Genomic DNA, 18,850 nt, shown 5'->3' on the forward strand with positions numbered 1-18,850 from the left:
CTCGGCAAAAAGTCCTCATCAATCATCTCCAGCGGTTGACCATCTATCGACCCACATTCCAACCCGCACCACCCACCGAATGAACAAGTTCATTAACCATCCCACCACACACTTCCCAGCTCACGATCCACAAGGGTAACCCACAATTAAAGACCGCTCGAGTTTCACGCAATTAGTAAAACAAAACAATTGCATTGCCCAATGTCAAGTTCAATGCACGCAGCAAGCAGACGCCAAACCACCAAGCACCCAAGCACCCACCCACCCACAGAAAAGCCTATTAAATAATAAATAAAATCGAATGCGATTATGAGTCTTAGAGAGAGGAAGAGAAAGAGCTTCAGAGATCCAGTGACAAAACGCCAATACGAAGAGAGCATGAGAAAGACTTTCGCGGTCTGCAAAAGCTTTCAAACTGACTGAAATTTACACTGCGAAAAATCTTGACTTGTATTGTATTGCTTTCTATGTGAAGTGTAGAATAATCATGAAATGGGGTATGCTTAAGCTAACAGATTTTGGTAATATTTTGATATTTAGGATCCTAAAAACTACTAAGATTTATGATATAATGTATTACTTATATTACTTATTTATACTTTTTACTTATCTAAATTATTTGTTTACAAATGTTTCTGAAACTCGGAAAAAATAATAAAATATAACATAATAGGAGGATGCAATAAGGTAATACTCTAGTGAATGGCTCTCAATTATATTATGGATTTTTGTTTATATAAATGAAGAGTAAAAATAAATCAACACCTTAATATACTTATGTCTCGAAAATTAAAGGAAAATCTTAATCTTTATCATGTTATTAGAGATTTTTAAGATACATATATATTTTGATTTGGTATTTACTATAATTTGAAAAATTGAACAACTGATTTTGCAAAAATGTTGTGAAAGAGAGTGGGGATCCGTTGTTTGCTGTCAGCTGTTGGGGCTGCCCCGTTAGTCGCTTGTACTTGCGCTCTCTTGCTCCGCTCCTAATCCCGCTCGCGCGTCGAGCTTTTCTCTGCCTGCGCCGCCGACTTTGCTTTGCGCTGCTTTAGCTGCGTTTGCTTTGGTCGCCGCCTTTCAGTTACAATTCGTATTCCAATTGGAACGCCGCGGTTTTCCTGCGTGCTCTCTGCGCTTTTCCTCGCGCTTTTCCGCCTGCTCGGCTCTCTTGGCGTCTCGCCTGGCTGCATCTGTATTGGTATTTGCAAGCCCGTGCCCATGCAATTTGTTTGTGCAATTCGGAATATTATGAAAAGTTAATCGACGGAAAAAAAGCGAACCCAACGCGAAAATATAGCAAAATAAAAGTAATATTTTGGCAGGCGTACAAATTGCATTTGACCCGCTTAAATCGTGTTAAAGTCAGTTTTTTCGTGTGTTTTTCATGTTTCTAATTTGCCCAAAAACTGCGAAATGACCTTCGAGTGTTGCTGTTCGCTGTTCTTGTCTCTTTTGTACATTTTCGGTGCGTGTAATTCGGTCAGACAGCAGCAAACAAAATAAACACAACAGATATTGGACCCAACGTCATCAAGTTTTAGTGATCGAAATGACGTTATATAATCTGTAAAAACGCCAGGAAAGCCGCAGAAAAAAGTGCCCAAGTCAATTTACTGTTTTTTGAGATTCTTGTGGTTAATTTAATTAAGTGATTAGATCACTGCGATATGCAAATTGGCATGAACACACGAAGAACAATTGAATGGGTTTAGCAGCTCAAAAAGTATCTTATTCGGGGTTTATAAAAAAATATAATGTAGTTTTTAGAAATAAAAATAAATATAATTCAAATTAAAATTTGCATTGAATTACTGCCAAAAACATTTTTCAACTTTCAATTTCCCTTTGGTGTCGCGGTGGCGTATACGCATTTTATCGCCACTTTTTATGATACTCCGCAAAACGCTTATCATAGTTCTGATATGCCTGACGGCTGAAAAACACTAAAAAGCGACCCGAAATAAAACAGAAATTGTTTTTGCAGTGGCCTGAAAATGCCAATTAAATATTCATTAATTATGCGAATTATATAGAAAAGTTCTGCTTCTTTTCCCATCTGATAAAAAAAAGCTGCAAGTACACTAACAAAATGGTAGTTATAGCAGAAATACGAATAAAAAATTAACAAGAGTCGGAATTGAAATATCAGGGAAAAGGGTGATAAGAAAGGGGGAAGCGCAAATTTGTGTGAAACCAAGGTGATAAAAATAAAGGCAATTAAAGTGGTGAGATAAGGAAAAAGAGGAGGGTGAGAATCGCACACCGTTTGCTTGGCAGTAGCTATAAATGCTAAAAGTTATTGTAAATAAAGGGAAGAACAAAATATTTACCAAGCTATAGAACCGCCTAAAGTTAGAGATGAAGAGTGGGACCTATTTCCTAAAATATAATACAAAATAACTCATATAATCGATTGTACATCAATATTGAATCAAAGCATATATCAAATAAGTATTTAGATAAATCTCTTAAAAACCATTCATAGTTCTGTAATTATATAGTTTGGTGACCACATAATAGAGGGCCCAAATTACACTTTTATTTCTGGTATTCAGAACGTAACCCATTTGGCGGTGATGACTGTTCCGTTCCGTCAACATCCGCGGCAGCTGCTGAATTTAGCTTATTAAATTTCTGTTGTTTCTAGCAAAATGTTTTGTGCCACAAAGGCGGTTGACATTTGCAGTGAAATACAGTGAGACGGGGGAAGTGAAATAATATCAAACAAAAAGTGCGGATCGTAACGAATCGCTGACCAAAACAAACGGAAAAAACAATGTAATTGTTGAAATGTAAATCGCCGCCGAGTGCAATAAAAAGTGACAACAACGGGGTAAACAAAAAGAGCGAAAAACACCAACAGCAACAATAGTGAAAGGCGGGTGGAAAAGTGAGAAAAATTTGTGGAAAATCGGGCGAGATAATGCGGCATTTAATCATGACCCCGGCGTCGCTGTCGGCGTCGACGCCGACGCTCTCCACGCTGCACCATCAGCGCATGGCGCTGCAGTCGCAGTCGCAGTCGCCGCTGGCGTCGCCTTTAACCCCATCGCCGTCATCGGTCTTCGGCTCGCCCAAGTTCCCAGCGAATTACGAGCGCAGCGAAAAAGTGAGTTCAAACACACAGGCAAGCACAGGGGACTCCAGCACTTGACATTTCAATTTAAGTTTTTCCTCGGCTTGCGGGCGGTTTTTCTCTGGCCAATATGTCAAAAAGTTGTTACAGATTTTCCTTGGTTTTTCAACTGTTAAAGAGAAAATATTGCGTATTTCTTATTATTAAGAACACCTCCTTGAGGATATTTAAATATATTACATTTGCAAAACACTTATTCGAAATCTTGATTTTTAAGTCTCATTTAAAAAATATTTTCTAAGTGAGTGCCGTAAACCATTCCTGATCAACTTGCAGCGAGCATTAGTAATAAAAGGACTTTTAATGTAATTTTTTAAATTTTATTTTATTTTTAAATTTTAACTGTGCGCATGCTTTACAAACAATTGTACATTACAAACTAAGAAGTATTAAGGGAACTTATAAGGTCAGGTAGCGCAGGGCCTTGTTCAGAAAACTGGGTTCTGGCGAATTTTTGCTAATGGTGGACCGTCCTCGGTACTCCTCACGGATGTCCTCGCTGATATCCCTGGTCTGCAGATTTTCGGGGCACTTGCCGTACTCCTTCTTCAGCACCATGCTGATGATTCGGGATCTGGTGGAGCGGTGCTTGCTCTGCGACTGGGAGATGACCACGGAGCGGGGTCGTAGCTGGGGCGGCGTGGGGGAAACACTGAGTCCCGACTCCCGGGAGTCCGAGTGCTGACTGGCAACCCCGGCGCAGCTGCAGTAGGTCACGCTGCTTCGAGCCGAGGGGGAAACACTTCCATAGGCCTCGTCATCGCAGGTGTAGTACTCGGGCAGGCCAGGAGTGCTGTCCATCTTAGGCGGGCTCAGGGGCTCCGACACCTGGTAGGGAATGCACTTGGCCTCCAGATACAAGATGGGCTCGTCGGCGGCCTCATCGGCACTGGGCGTGGGACTGGAGCAGCGCTCGTCCTCCAGCTGGGTCATCCTGGCCTGCTGCAGTTTCTTCTCCTTGCGGAGCTGCCGACGCTCGTGCCGTTCCTTCTCCAGCCGGGAGATGGTCTCCAGACTCTCGATGAAGAGGTTCAGATCGCGCTGTTGGAAGCGGGCTGCGTTCAGCGTGTAGGTGGTGGTCTTCGAGGGCAGGTCGTTGACGTTCAGGTTCAGGAACTGGGTGCAAATGTACGAGGCCATCTTGCTGTGATTGTTGTAGAACTGATTGAAGGGCTGTAGAGCAGGTCTTGTAGCTAGGCTGGTTGTTTGACAACTGATGCTGGAGGTTCGGTTTCGCAAACTATTTATACGCAACAGGTAGACCCTTAACTCCGCGGCTCGGACACTCATAACCCTAAATGACCTGCGACCCAGCCAGATGGTTCACAGGTAGTCAATAGGCAAAGGCAAATGTCATCTGGGTATTTCGCAAAGTCCGTCTTAATTTCGGGGTTTTCCTAATCCTAGTCCAGGCTGGCTTAAATTGGCCTGCCATAAAACATACAACCAGAAAACACCCGAAACCTGGATTTACCTAGAACGTAGAATTTATTGCCTATAACAGTTGCCGCGGCCTAATGATATTCGAGGCAAATTTGTCTTAACACATAAGGTCAGGGATATTTTATAGGTTGATTGCTTTCTGGTAGATCACTTGCTTTTCTCAGTGTACCCAGACAGTCCGTTCAAATGACCTGACGCGGCATATGTAAGGCGATTTAAAATCACTTCGCCAACTGTCTCCGCAGGAGGCAAGACGTCTGCATGGAAATACAAGTACTCACAGTGAAATGTAACTAAAGTTATAGTATAGTAAATAAGATGATCCTTAAAATTTAAGGTAGTGTACTTTAACCCCAACTGAAAGATCCCATGAAAGCATTGATCTCCTAATTATAATTTAAGTTGATTTTGTATTTTCCAGCCGCAAGCAAGGCAACCTTTCTTGTCTGGCAAAAAACGCAGCTCAACTTTTGCAAATGTCAGCGCAGCGCAATTTGCGGCAAACAATTTTCTAATTTGTTTTTCCCTCGGCGGGGAATTACAACAGCAAAGCCTGGAACTTTTCAGCGTTCGACTTGCGTAATGCGCAATAATTAATCAGCCGAGCCAAGGGGGCACAGTGATTTAACAAGTTCGATGTCTGTTTTTTCGCCGTTCTCCCCTTTACGGAGGTGCCAAGGTTCAAGGTCGCCTCGCGGGATAAGCAAACAGCATTTTTGCACGCAATTTGCATTTCCCTTGCGATATCTGTTAGCCTTTCGGTTTCATTATTGGCAACTATGTTGCAGTTTAGAGCACTTTTTTTTTTACTTCGGTTTTCCGAAACGAGATGAGAAAACTGGGAAAAACCATTTTCACAGCCGCTTTGAGCTTTTTGGAGCAGAAAACATTGGCTCGTGAGGAGGAGTGTTGAGTTTTTCCTGCATTTTCCATGTATGCAGATGGATGCTTTTCCCCTCTTTCTACACGACTGCTGGACATAATTGCAAACAGTGCCACGCCCACCACCCGCAGATACCGCAAAAAAAAAAACCAAGCAACTTCATTTGCAGGCGTAATTGTTTTGGCCCATATGAGCCATCCCCTCGATTTTCCTGCACATTGCTCATCCGCCGTGTTATCCGCGCTGGCTACTTGGCAAATTGAAAGCAAAATGCGCAGCCACTTTTCCTCCTCCCCCCGTGCCGCGCGGAAAAGCAGTCTCGATTTTCCTCTTTTTTGTTCTACTTTTCTCTTGGCTAACACTGAAGAAGCCGAAGAAACCAGAAACAAAGCCAATGCAAAGTCGTCTTGCCGGTATTTTCTTCTAATGACCAGCCAGCCTCTCAGCTCGCTGGGAAAGTGTTCATCAAGTCGGTCTTGTCGTTTATCATATTTCGCTATTAGTCGCAAACACGACTTTCTAACTGCACCGCAGAAAGTAAAGTGTCGTTCGGCGATTTGTAAGCATTTATCATGTATATGCTGACTTTCTTGGTCGGCGACGGCTTTTCTTCTCTTCTAAATATGGCCTAAACGATTCTCTCTTTAAGGCCTCCGAACACAAAGTGAAAACTGTGTTAAATCGTTCTTATTTAATTTGCCGGGGGAATTGATTTGTCAGCTTTGGCTGAGAGAAAGATTAAATGTTTGCCTGGAAATTGTTCACATTGTTAGCTGGTGTTTTCCTGGCTAAAACCGTCTAAGCGGATCACAATTAGCGGAGCTTACTTTTTCATGATTGATATGTCATGGTGGGAAAACTGGGCTTAACGAAGATCATTTAATTTTAACACATTATTTCAAGAGGCTTAAAAACACATAAAAAGTGTATAACAATTGCTAGAGGACTATACTAACATACAATTTTTAAGGCATATTTAAAGGCAAACATCCTTTCACTTAAAATGTTAGCATTTTATATTACCATCCATATACTTCCATTCACCTTCTTCAAAACGTTTTTATCTCTCGGGTCGCAAAGCAAAGTAAACATCCAATTAACTTCCCATAAGCAAGTTCTTATAATACCCCCGATATATACTTATCAGCCGAAGACCTTTGATTTGTGGCTGACATCATGTAATTATTTTGGCAAATGATCGCCTAATGTTTGCAATTGTGGGTGGTATCTATCACGAGTCTCCCATTGATAACATAGAGGATCTATGGTTAGTGTGGGTTTTCTGGAGGTGAATGTGATTTAATGTCGTGGAAAAAGAGAGTGTAGGTGTTGAAAGAGTAGCATTTTAATTAACTCAAATCGTGCCTGCTGAGCGACAGGTTATGGCCAGTAGTGCCATTTGGGGTTTTCCATTTTCCCAAGCGGTTTTCCTCCACTTTTTCGGCAACTTTGTGAAAGGAAGCGGTTGCCTTGACTTTTATCTGTTTCCTTTCGCGTCCACTTTCCACTTTCGTTGGCAAGAAAGAATTGAATGCCATTGAGCGATTAATTAAAACTGATTTATACATTTAAATCGCTGCCGTTTTAATCTCAAGCGCCTTTTCCGCTTTTCACTTGGCGTTGCAGCGGGAAATTCTGAGGAAAAGCTGTGTCCAGTTCAATGGCTATGAATAGACGGGGTCTTTGTGCCATGTCTACAGCATTTTCCACTTCCAGTCTCAGCCCTGCCCAACGTCATACATCATTTATCCGTGGCCGTATATATATCATTTCTTTTTCTCGATTTTCTGGGGTGCTGAAAAATAACAGAAAACGGTATCAATATGCGGCATATGCATCATGAGTCAGGCCCAGAAAAACAAAACAGCAGCCAGTTTGGATCGGTTCGGTTTTGTTGTCTGTGCCCCAACCCATGTTGGCCTCAAAATGTAACAAAATATGCTTACCACATACAGTGGAGACTCGCAATTGAGCGAAAGATGCCAACTTATTGGAGGGGGCTAATCTTACAAAGGAAATGTCTTTTATGAAACCACATTGCTTTGCGAAAGGGAAAGAAGGCAAGAAATAGGTTTATTATCAATGTTCTTATGAAAAACTTGGAGCTTAGAACCGCTTACATTGCACATGAAATGTATCTTTATAGATTTTTATATATAATCTTAAATTTTCAATCCCCAAAAACTATTAATTATATTTGTTTCTACATAAAATCTACACCCCACTGTACTTCCAATTTATATAAAAGTTCAACTCTGCGGTGGTTTATAGCTGTTGCTGTTTATTTGGTTTTGTCACTGTCGAACTTTGGCGTTAAAATGCATTTTTTTCCTCAGTCCAAAAAAACGTGCGGCTCGTTTAATTGAAAGGCTTTTGGGCATGCGACAAAACACGACGAATATTGAAAGTCAAAGATACCGCTCCCGCCCGATCTGCAGATTGCAGACTTCAAGATAAGACAAAGTCAACTATTGAAACAATATCCGAGTCTTAATTTATGCCCCAGCTTTGGGCTTTGGCCCCGGCTTAAGTCTATAAGCCGTTGCTAACCGAACAATGAAATCAGCTTTAAAGGCAGCAGAAAGAAACCACTTACTCAGTCGCCAGGGTAAAACCACCAGGCTTAAACACCACCCACAAGCCACCTCAAACTTGGAGCCCAACCAAAAGTGGCAATGCATTAGCCTTCTGTGGGCTACTCTTAAATACTTTGGCGCTTTTGGGAACATGAACTTTTGGAAAAGATGATGTTAGCTATTAACAAAATGGTTTTAAATTTAGATGTAATTTTGAGATAAAAAACTAACAAACAAATGTTATAAGTCCTTAAAATCCTAATTGGTTTTAAGATTATTATAATCTTATTATTATATTTGCTAGGATAATTTAACAATTTCCGTATTATAAAAAAAGTTTTTTAGTTAAATTTAATTCATTTAAATTATATACATTTAAGCATTTTTATAGAAGGTTCTCAAACTAAGATTTATTTTGTGCACTATGTGTTTTTAGAGTACAAGTTCTTCGAGTAAAAGGAACTGCTATAGTTTGCCTTTTTGGTCTGATCTCTTTCGGTTTTCTCTCTTTCTGAATGGCTTAGTACCCCCGACTTGCATTTGCCCGGGGCGCTAATATATGCTAATCCCGAGTGCGCTTTTGGACTCGCCGACGACGACACACCCACGCAAAGTCGGGGGAAAATTCGATGGAGGAAAAGCGGAGAGCAGACCAGTCTAGTCTGGAGTAGCCTCTGCTGCACGTATTGGGAAAGTCGCCTTTCGTCTTTCCTTTTACTTTCGACTTTTCCCCGGTCGCCGGTTTCCAGAGCTCGCTCTAGCTTTTCCTTGCTGCATTTTGCATTCGGGCTTCTCGTATTGGAAATCTGCAAGCCGATAGCTATATGTGTATTATAGCTTTTCTTGGTCTGATCTCGTTTGCTAATTTTCTGTGCGGCCATGTGGAAAACGCTTGGCCGCTTGGCCGAACGCCTCAAAGACTGTTTTCCCTTTTTTCTCGCTTTTCCGTCCTCGTCCCCCTGAACACCGTAGTTGCAGTGTATCTAGCTATCCACCTTTTTGTGGGAGCAGTCACCCATAGTGGGGCATTTTCTGGATTGTAATTTCCAAAAGCGAGAGAAAAAGTGTTTGGGCCATTTGCATGATTAATGTTTTTGGCCAGCTCGCAGCGTTTCAGTTTTCTTGGGTTGGGCTAAGTTCAGTTCAGTTGAGTTCAGCTGGGTTTAGTTAGGTTGTGCTCCGTTGCTTATTGTTTTTCAAGGGGCCGTAGGGCGTGCCATCTCTTACTTATTAGCCCGACTATTAAGCCCAATTACTGATGCACTTATACTTGGCTGGTGGGGTGTTTTCGGGTGGAGTGTTTCAAGGCTGAAGTTTCCGCTTAAGTACGTGAAAAGAAGGTGGCATAAATATGGAATGGACCTGTGGTGCTGAAAGTGAGATTGGATTGTGGTAAATGGCATGGGATTAATTCATGAATTATGTAATAACGGTTTAGGTAGTGTTATATAAATCTAAAAAGTATGTGTTAGTGTTGGTAAATGCATAACAAGGGAAATATTATGCTAATTAGAAAAGCATCTTTAACATTTATTAAGTTTAAGTAGGATTTTTTTACAGTAAATATATAAAAATATGTTCAATGTTATTTTGAATTTTCCGGAAATTTGTTTTCTTTTAAGTGATATGTTTACTTTGCAGTGTTGGTAAATGTACATCAAGGCAAAAATATTGCTAATTATAAAAGCACCTTTATTATTTATTTGTTAAAGTAGCAAATACAATTCATAAAAATACTTTTAATGACACATTTCTTTGTCATTTTCAAATTCAGAGACATTAGTAGTAAAATAATTGCACATTCCCCTATCAATTACAACAGCTGTCATTCCTTCGCAGGAATTTTCCAACTAGGTGTATCCATATCATGAATTGACAACTGCTTCTGCAACTTGTGCGTGTTATTGATAGGTAATTTACATATTTTATGGGAAACCCTTTGAGACAACTTAGCTGCCAACTGACACCCACTTCGCACATATATCTACTGTGGCTGTCAAAGAACTCACGATAGTCTCATGCCCGGCAATTTCATGCTCGAGGTCCCAAAAGTCAGCAACTTCGACAACATCATCATCACCATCTTGAACGACTTTTGGCCCAGAGAACGTGACAAAAGTGGCTGGGCTGACAAATCGCCCAGAGGCTAATTACAAGGGCCTTATGTAGAGCGCACATAAATTTCCAGGGGCCTGTTTTTTTTTATGTGGAGTGGAAGAGTAACGCACATTTCTTTTTAGCATTACCAAATCAACGAGAAAAGATCGTGTAACTGTGACATTAAATAAGCCAACGGTCTTCAGCCATTCAGGCACATCTGTGGTGCAACTTCTAGCCCACACGGGTGACCCACTGTACCCGTAATTCCACTGTGGTTCCACACCTTTCATTAAATGGAAACTGTTGCAGCACTTCGTGTTCAGTTGGCTTATTTTTTCGTTTTTGCTGCCTGTTTTATTTGATGGCTTTGTTTCCCATGTGTGAACAAAAAGTCAGGCTGACCATAAAACAATGCAAAACAGTTAGAGCCCGCAAGTGACAGACAGACAGACTGGGCGAGAAGTTGGATATGTTGGGGCTCTGGAGTCTAGAACCCATGAAATTATAACAAGTTCTCGAAAAGTGTCAATGAACTGAGCCACAGCAAGGAACTCCGCGTATCAAGAGCCGTTTTATTTATTTATACATGCGGGTGCAAATGTTAGTTGCTTCTAATTTAGGGCAACCAAGCGTGGCTAACATTTTTTGACCCGGGTAAAAAATTATCTCATGCATATCGGTAAAAAAAGCACTGAATAAACAAAACAGTGTGATTTTATAAGCGTTGTTATAATTAAAATATTATTTAAAATTTATTACTCCTTTTTGGCAACCATTACTCACCCCATTTAACCTCTTTTACCTATTGCTCAAGCGGCCATCCATCACTCCATCGATTACAAATATATTTCTTGGGCATACCTTATTTATTTTTGAAGCCAGTTCTTGGCACCCGACATCTCCACCCCCATTTTGCGATCTTAGATTTGCATAATTTGCACTTTGGCATTGAGCACCGGAAAAACGTGACTAGTTTTTTCCCTGCCCATTGCCCAACCAAACAGAATTATTTTGTATACTATATAAGCCACTAACTATATCAGACCGGGCCGTGATTTCTTATGCTTATCGTCATTTGTTTATTTTTGGCTCGCAGCTGAATTTAAATAACCCGACTGGTCCGAGTGCAGTTGAAAATGAAATCGAGATTTTTTATTATTTACGATAAACCATGAAGCTAAGATATGAGGTAAGAACTTGGCCGGGCGGGAGATGACTTAAACATTTATTTTTAAAATGGTTTGCAAAAAGTCATAAAAGGGGATCACGGGTGGTATACGTAATGCGGGTTGATTAGGTGAGGGATTATATTCAAGTGATGTTTAGAATAATTAAAGAGAGAAAGTTTAAGACCCTTTTCAGGTAATTTAAAAATGAATTTGGAGATTTATAGGTAGTTATGTTAATAGCATTTAATAAGGATTAGAAATACAGGTAATTTTTCCACTTTTCTTATACCCAGCTCAGCGATAAGTTAACTCGACCTCCTTCCATAATCAATCACTGGCCCTTGCAGTCTTTTTACAATCCCCACTCAACCCAACTCCTCCCACTTGATGGCCACTTGTCAGCCTGACAGTTTTACTAGCGTTAAGATGTAAAACCCTCCACACACTTTGTTAAAGCCGCCAAATTGATGGGTGAAATATTTTGTAACCGCATTTCTTGCCCAATCCCGACAGATTGAAAACTTCACTTGACTCTTTGCCACTCTATCTCTCTTTCTCCGGAAAAGTTTTATGCAATCGCGAGAAAAATGGGGGAAGGGTGAGAAGGGTCTTTGGGTTTTTGGCACGTCTTGGCATTTTCCAACGACTCTGGTCGCGATCGTTGAACGCCAACCGCACCATGAAAACGTAGTTAACACTTGTCTTGCTGTCTGCCCGAGTAATTTTAAAATGCAGCCAGCATTTATTCTCGTTTTATTTTGTTGTATTTCTTTCCCATTGCGTTGTGCATTTTAAATTTGTGTTGAAGCCGGCCGGCAAAAATATTCAATTGTTTTGTCGCCCGCAGACAAATAAATTTATCAAGAGTTTAGAATCTAAAAGTTGTAGGCTGGCTGACTGACTGCCAGAGTATCTATAGAGGTACATGTTAGGTTGCTTTTTTGTTCCACATTTCGACACGCGCAATTACATTTGTTTCAGCCCACTGACGGCACTTTTTTGTTACTATTCTACATAGTTTTGTTTTAGTTTTTTGCCTTGTTGCTGTACTTAAACTTGATTTGTGGCAGGCAATCGGCAAAAAACTTTTGAAGTTCGAAATGCGAGAATGTTGTCTGGCCGGCGAGTGGCAAAAAAGTTGTCAAATTTGCTTAGACTGGTGGGCAAATGTGTGTTTAAATGCCTCGCATAAATATGGTGCGATAAGTAGGTAAACAAATGGGAGTTCACGTTTTAGCCATTACGTATGGTAGGGTAGAGGTGTGCCTTAAAAATATATTTAATTTCACCAACAAAAATTGTGCCCCTTTCTTAATTAAAATAAAGCTCACATTAATTTTCCAACTATGTTTCAACACCTTTTATTTACCTATATTTCGTTGACTTTTTCTGCCTTGTGCTCCAGCTGTTTGTCTTCTTTCTTTTTTATACAACCCACATGATTAGCAAATTGATTGATGTGGTGGGCACTCCTAAATGTTTTTGTTCTCAGATACAGATAATGTATCTTATGAAGCTACCGAAAAACCCACCAGACAGTCTGAGTTCAACGATATTTATGAGAAAAACAATTTTTCGACCGCCCACTTTACATTCGTTTCGTTTTTTGACAGATTGACTTTCTCGAGCAAAAGGTTAAATGAAGATAAAATGTGGGATTCATTTGCATTTCGGCGGTGATAATAGAGTGTTTATCTTTTTACCAGGCCATCTGCCTTTGACGCCCACAATTTGATTGGGAAAGTCTCTTGTTTTCAATTTGTTATAATTTATATGCCTTCCTGGATCGCTTTTCTGTTTGGTCAACAGGTTGATTTATTAATTGAAGCCAAGTCCGAGTCAGGAATCAGCTGGGACTCAATTTAGCTCGACTGTCGGCGATTCAGGTTTTGTTTTCGGCTTTGCAAATGCATTTCTAATGAGATTTGTTTGGTTCTGAAACGCAAAAAGCTTCTTATTTGCTGTCTCAGCAGATGATGTCAGTTGTTTGGGTTGTTCTCTACTTAACCGAAATTGCTTTATTTCTCTCTCGGCTTTTGGCTCAATTGCGTGCCGCAGAAGTCATAAATAAAACATTTCTGGAGATGAATCCGAGCTTTCTATTAACCGTTTTGTTGAATGTTCAGCGGGTTGAGTTCGATCATAAATCAAAATTAAATTGCTATTATTCACTTTCGGATGAACTTGCGGGCTTAGCCTGACAGTTTTATTAGCGAAGAAAAATCCACCGGAGGTAATTGATTTTTTTCCCCAAAGACGCTGACTTTTCTCACCTTGTTGAGCTGCCCAATTGCATTTACCTGGTAGTCATGTCCGACCCAAAAAAAAACTTGGATACTGCTTAACATGCTGTAAAAATAATCACAAACAACCATAACAATTTGCTGGCTTTATTTATCGGAACGCCCACTCAAATGCAGATAAAAAAATCGAGGTAAAAGGAGAGCTGCAGCGGCATATGTAAATTGCAAATTGAGGTTGCTAAATCTTGTTGTTTACGGCTCATTGAAGAATTGGTAACTTAATCCCAGCGCCGACTCTTTCTTTGCCATCTCTTTTGACCCAGATGAGTAATCAATTTAAATGGCTTGGCTTTGGTTTTAGATAATGCCTATATTTTATTTTCTTTGTCTTCCGAAATTTGCATATCTTAACGGTTCTTTGTTTGATGATTTTCAATGTGTAGGGTCTTAGATTATTTGTCTTTAAAATATGGATAGTTGCGGTTAGCCATCTGTTTTTTTTTTTTAATTAACCTCATAACCTAACTAATAAAAGGTTAATTTCTGTTTCTTGAATTGTCTTAAAAAATGCTTATTATTTATTTAGTGTATACTTTTGGGATCTGTTAAGAAATGATTACGCAACTTTTCTAAATATATACATTACATTTAAAAATAGGTAATAAAAATATAATCTATATTTAAACATATTCCCAGTCACAAAGCAACTTTGCTCCGCAAAATAATTCCTCCTTTCAAGTTCTGCCGCAGCACGGGTCGTATAAGTCTTATTTTGTAAACCCTCCTATCAGCTATGATATCATATCACGTATATCCCAATAGAGTGTGTCAACAAATAATAATGATTTAATAGATACATTTATTTGTTGGTAGCTGCTTGACCTCTATTTTTACCAATTATAAGTGATATACATTATTTTTAATAACATCCTGTGCAATTTTGATTTATATTCATAAATTCACAAATGTTATGCAAGTTAATAACAATTTTTAAAAAAACTGAGACAATTTTCGTTCAAGTCTGTCTGGGTGTGAATTATAAAGTTGTTTAATGAGCTCAGGAAATGAGAAACACAAACTAAAAAAAATACAAGCACGCAAAAAATCGCGACACACAAAAAATGCTAAATTACACTTGGTCATAATTTATTTAGTTATCTTTTCGCACTACAATTTAGACTGCTTGAAGTATACTAGATAAAAGTTCTCGTTTCTTTATTTTATGCCTTTTTGTAAGAGATTCAGATATGGAAGCAAAGAAGCAACTTGAACGAGCTGAGGCGTATTAATGTCTAGGGGTGTTAAAACAGTTCGCATACATTTAGTTTTGGTCAGGCAAAAATTGTTGTACTCCCTCGATCTAAAATATCGTCAACACGAATTTGGAAATACTCTTATAAGCTAAGCTTATACCTATCTCAATTCAAAATTTTAAACTGACTTAAAGAGTGAATATGCTAACATCACAGTGCAAAAAATAATTTATGTGGGCAGAGTTTGGCATCTGGCTGATTTTTAAATTTATGAAATGCCGGAAATGATGTATCAATCTCTTTAATGCTTTGCCGACTTTTAATCAAATTATAAATAATGTCATAAAGCCATTTTAATACCACAAAATTAGGTACTTAAAATTTATCACCCCAGCAACATTATGCGAAAAAAATGCATTTAAATAAAAAACAGAAAAGACAAACTGTGGGCAGACTTTGGGGGCTGGCAGCTGACAGACTGACACTTGTTATTAGAGCCAACACTTTTGGCATGGGTGTACCCTGCTTTTTTTGTATTTGTCAAATTGTAGCAATTTGGTTAAGTGCGTTGCAACTGCTGCAGCTCCCGAGTCTTTTGCGTTTAACATATGGAATCGCATGTATCTGTATCTCGTCGGCTTGTGGGCGTATCTCCTCGTTTCAATTTGAAACGCATTTTTTTTGAGTGGTTTTCACAACAGCGACCACAACTCCTCTGCAGCATTTAGCAGTACATAAAAATGAAGCACAGCACGAACAAAGTGGAATATAAAAATGTTCCACTCTCTATATAATTAAAACTTAAATGCATTTTGTGACCACACGAAATTGATATTTTTTTCAATTTTGGCTCGGGCATTATGTAATCAATATCTTGAATGCGGCCATAAGTTTGTAATGGGTTAGGTCTTTGGCAGGGGAAATTGATATGCAAAAGACAAATGAAACGACCACAAATGAAGTGAGATAATGAGGGTTAAGTTGTGATGGAGATCGATACTTTTAAGGGGTCATTATGGCTTGCTTGTAAATTGAGAAGCATGGTGATTGGGAAAGTCAAAAGAAGTCAAATTAATTCTTATTTGGAGATACTATGTATTTAATGAACATTAAGTGGTCAATCAAATACTTACAAATTCTTTAATATTTATTGTTTATTCATCTAGAAACTCTTGGCTTACAAGCAATTTTCACCATCTTCCCACAGTAATTAACCACTGAAACGCACACATTACCATTCCACCATCTTCAATTCACGTCAGCAACATTCAACTTAGCCATTCAAATCACACATTTTTGTGTCAATTAAAGAAAGCTTACATCGAAAGCGTTTTAAGCACTATCTCGGAAGTTTGGCCATATAATTAACATTTATAATCGAGCGGAATAAAAAGACTTTCAACTCCATCCGTATATAAGCCTCTCTCTTTGATCTGCACTCGCAAATTACCTGCACAAATAGCAATCATTAGGCAAATTGCGCGGCCATTACAAAGTGCACTACGTGCCACCGACAACTCTTCAGAAAAAAGGCAATAAAAGCCCCGAAAATAGCCTTTTAACTAACACTAATGCTTGATTAAACTTTCAAATCAACTGAAGCCGCCAAAGATGCAGTCTCGAGATTGAAAATCCTCAGCTTAAGAGACACTCCCCCTTTGAAAGCTGAAGTTTAAGTTAAGAGCCAAGAGCCCGTTGAGCTGGCAGCATCTTTCATCAACTTTGACATCCGAGAGTAAGCTGGCCCCTTAAATATTTTCTTCCTACTTTCCATGCACTGTTTTCCTTTCGGCCGCTTTTCCGCCTTGCCAAATTTATGGCCAGTTTTTCCCAGACTTTTCCCGGCCCAAACGCAAAGAGCCATCACGCTTGTCACGTAGTTCAAGTGGAACGCGGAGTAAATTGCAACGCTTTATTATTGAATTATGTTTCATATTTTATTTTTACCACTTCTCGTCTATGTTTTTTTCTGCTGCAACACCCCGTACGATTAAGCTTTATGGGTTTATTGATTTCGAATTAATTGGGGAACATCGATTGATGGCCAACCTGTTGTTGTAACACTTTGGATTGCAGCTAGCTGCAAATCTGTGCAATTAATCAAAATTGTCGGCAACGTTTCAATGGGGCGCAGATAGCCGAGATTTGCTCAGATACCCGAGCTTACCTCATCGCGAGCTTTTTTAATTCGAGCTGCCGAGATATTGACAGATTGACAAAATGCGCATGCGCCACGGCAGAATCGATTGAGTGGGTTTATTGGAGCGCTGATTGAACGGATCGACAGCTGGGATTGAAATGTTGAGTGGTTTTCAAGTCGATCAGTGATTGATTGGTTATTTTTTTTTTAAACATTTCTGAGTGAGATGTGAGCAATTAAGAATTTGCTTACGAAATACTTGGAGCTCCCGATTATAAGAAAAATAAAAATTTCAACTTGCAATTAAAATCGAATACTAATACAACCATTCCCGATGATTTCAATCTTAACGATCGCACCAATTATGTAATTATTCGATATTGCCTCGGTCTCAGATCACTTCCAATCCTCCAAAGAGACTCCCCACTTGACAGACAGACTGCCTTGTTTTTAGCCCACAGATATCTAATCTGCGACGCCCAGAACAATGCAAATAAATCATAATAATTATTGATTATAGTTGCCCACACAAATCAAAGCGAACAAAGGCTTCATTCCCAGCAGTGGTCAGGTCCGAACAAAAGTAATTCGATTGGATTTGCATTACAAAAAACTATTTGAAAATTGTACAATCCAAAAATGACAATGAGGCAAAAGGCATTTTAATTACGAATTGCAAGAAGGTGGGATTGCAAGGCGATAAATACTTCTCTCCGCAGACAGACTGTGGATGGATAGTTTGTAATTCCAGTGCAGTCCAACGATTTTTCACGGCGCAAATCAAAGGGAAAAAGGCAGCCAAGTGGCACAGCAGCAAGCACGGATACACGGCGAGAAAATTGTATTAATTCTGAGGTTACAGACAATTTTGGACCATTTCTATATAAACATTAAATTAAGAAATATGGTTTTAAAAGTATTTTAAAGTTAATAATTTATAAGTATCTAGGAACTAAGCTAGTCAAAAGATAACAAAATTAAAAAAAAAATGATTTCAAATGTAAATTACATTTACTATATAGTATTAAAAATCTTGAGATTTAACTTTTACAATTTCTTATCTTGAAAAACAAGTATTTAGTATTAACTTGAAATTGAGAAATTGATTTGAAAATTAAAAACTATAAACTACAATTGTTATATTTGTAAACATTTCTCTTTGTGTATTAACAAGCGGCTACCAAACAGCAACAGCAGCAACAATGAGCAGTCTGCATTCATTTGAATATGCGGCGCATGCAGGCGGACGGACCCACAGATACCCAGATAGTTGAGCCCGGTCGCCGATCCCCCATCGCCCGGGAATCCCCCGAGTACCCCGTCTGTATCTATCTGCCTAGCATCTGTCAGAGCAAGTCGGTTGTAACTTTCCCCCATAAACTAGCGCCGAACTGCGACTCGGCCATGGCACAAGATAAAGAAATTGGCTGCACAATTTCGGATCACAGGGAAATACGCAGATACATAGATGCAAAGGGGTGGGGTGAAACTAAAGGTGTCTGTCAACTGTGCATTTTTTCCAGTGTGCTGGGTGCTTTGTTTGTTTGTCAATCTGTCGGTGGTGCAGTGCGCTTCAAGTTTGGATTTTGTTTGGGCATCGGTTTGGTTTTTCAACCTCTGTCTCTCTTTTCTCCCGACTGATGCCTGATTATTTCACTTGATTTGTGTTATGCAAATTGATTTTCTTTTCAGTCGTCTCTACTGTTTTGTGTGTGTTTTGGTGAGTTGTTTATGGAAAGGTAGCTACCTCTTTGATTGGCCTTTGTGCAATAGCTAAGCTTATGATTGCACTTGAATTGAAAGTATTCAAAGTGAGTAGTTTATGAGTGTCGACAGAGTGGAGATGATGTGTGTGGGGATAACAGTGTGGTATTTATGGGGAGAGAAAACTATAAATCAGC

General features: G+C 39.4%; 2 protein-coding genes across 11 annotated transcripts in view; one reads left to right on the forward strand and one right to left on the reverse strand.

Annotated features, from left to right (window-relative positions):
* The window catches only part of LOC108032533 (mitogen-activated protein kinase-binding protein 1), a 64,347-nt gene that overhangs the window by 26,997 nt on the left and 18,500 nt on the right, over positions 1–18,850 (forward strand). For 2 of the 10 annotated variants that reach the window (XM_044094298.2, XM_044094303.2), the window contains exons 1-2: positions 1,089–1,313; positions 2,654–3,115. The exons of 3 other annotated variants lie outside the window; for them this stretch is intronic. In XM_044094298.2, the coding sequence (XP_043950233.1) occupies positions 2,930–3,115 (186 nt within the window). In that variant the 5' untranslated portion in view covers positions 1,089–1,313; positions 2,654–2,929. Of the gene's footprint in view, positions 1–1,088; positions 1,314–2,653; positions 3,116–18,850 lie in introns of those variants that run through there. 5 more of the 10 variants (XM_017106394.2, XM_044094297.1, XM_044094301.2 and 2 more) reach the window with 3 other exon arrangements.
* Positions 3,442–4,791, reverse strand: LOC108032534 (uncharacterized). The gene has a single exon (XM_017106403.3). It carries the CDS (start codon positions 4,430–4,432, stop codon positions 3,542–3,544), a length of 891 nt encoding a protein of 296 aa, XP_016961892.1. The 5' UTR covers positions 4,433–4,791; the 3' UTR covers positions 3,442–3,541.

The sequence above is a fragment of the Drosophila biarmipes genome, chromosome 2L (genome assembly GCF_025231255.1).
Source record: "Drosophila biarmipes strain raj3 chromosome 2L, RU_DBia_V1.1, whole genome shotgun sequence".
NCBI classification, from domain to species: domain Eukaryota; kingdom Metazoa; phylum Arthropoda; class Insecta; order Diptera; family Drosophilidae; genus Drosophila; species Drosophila biarmipes.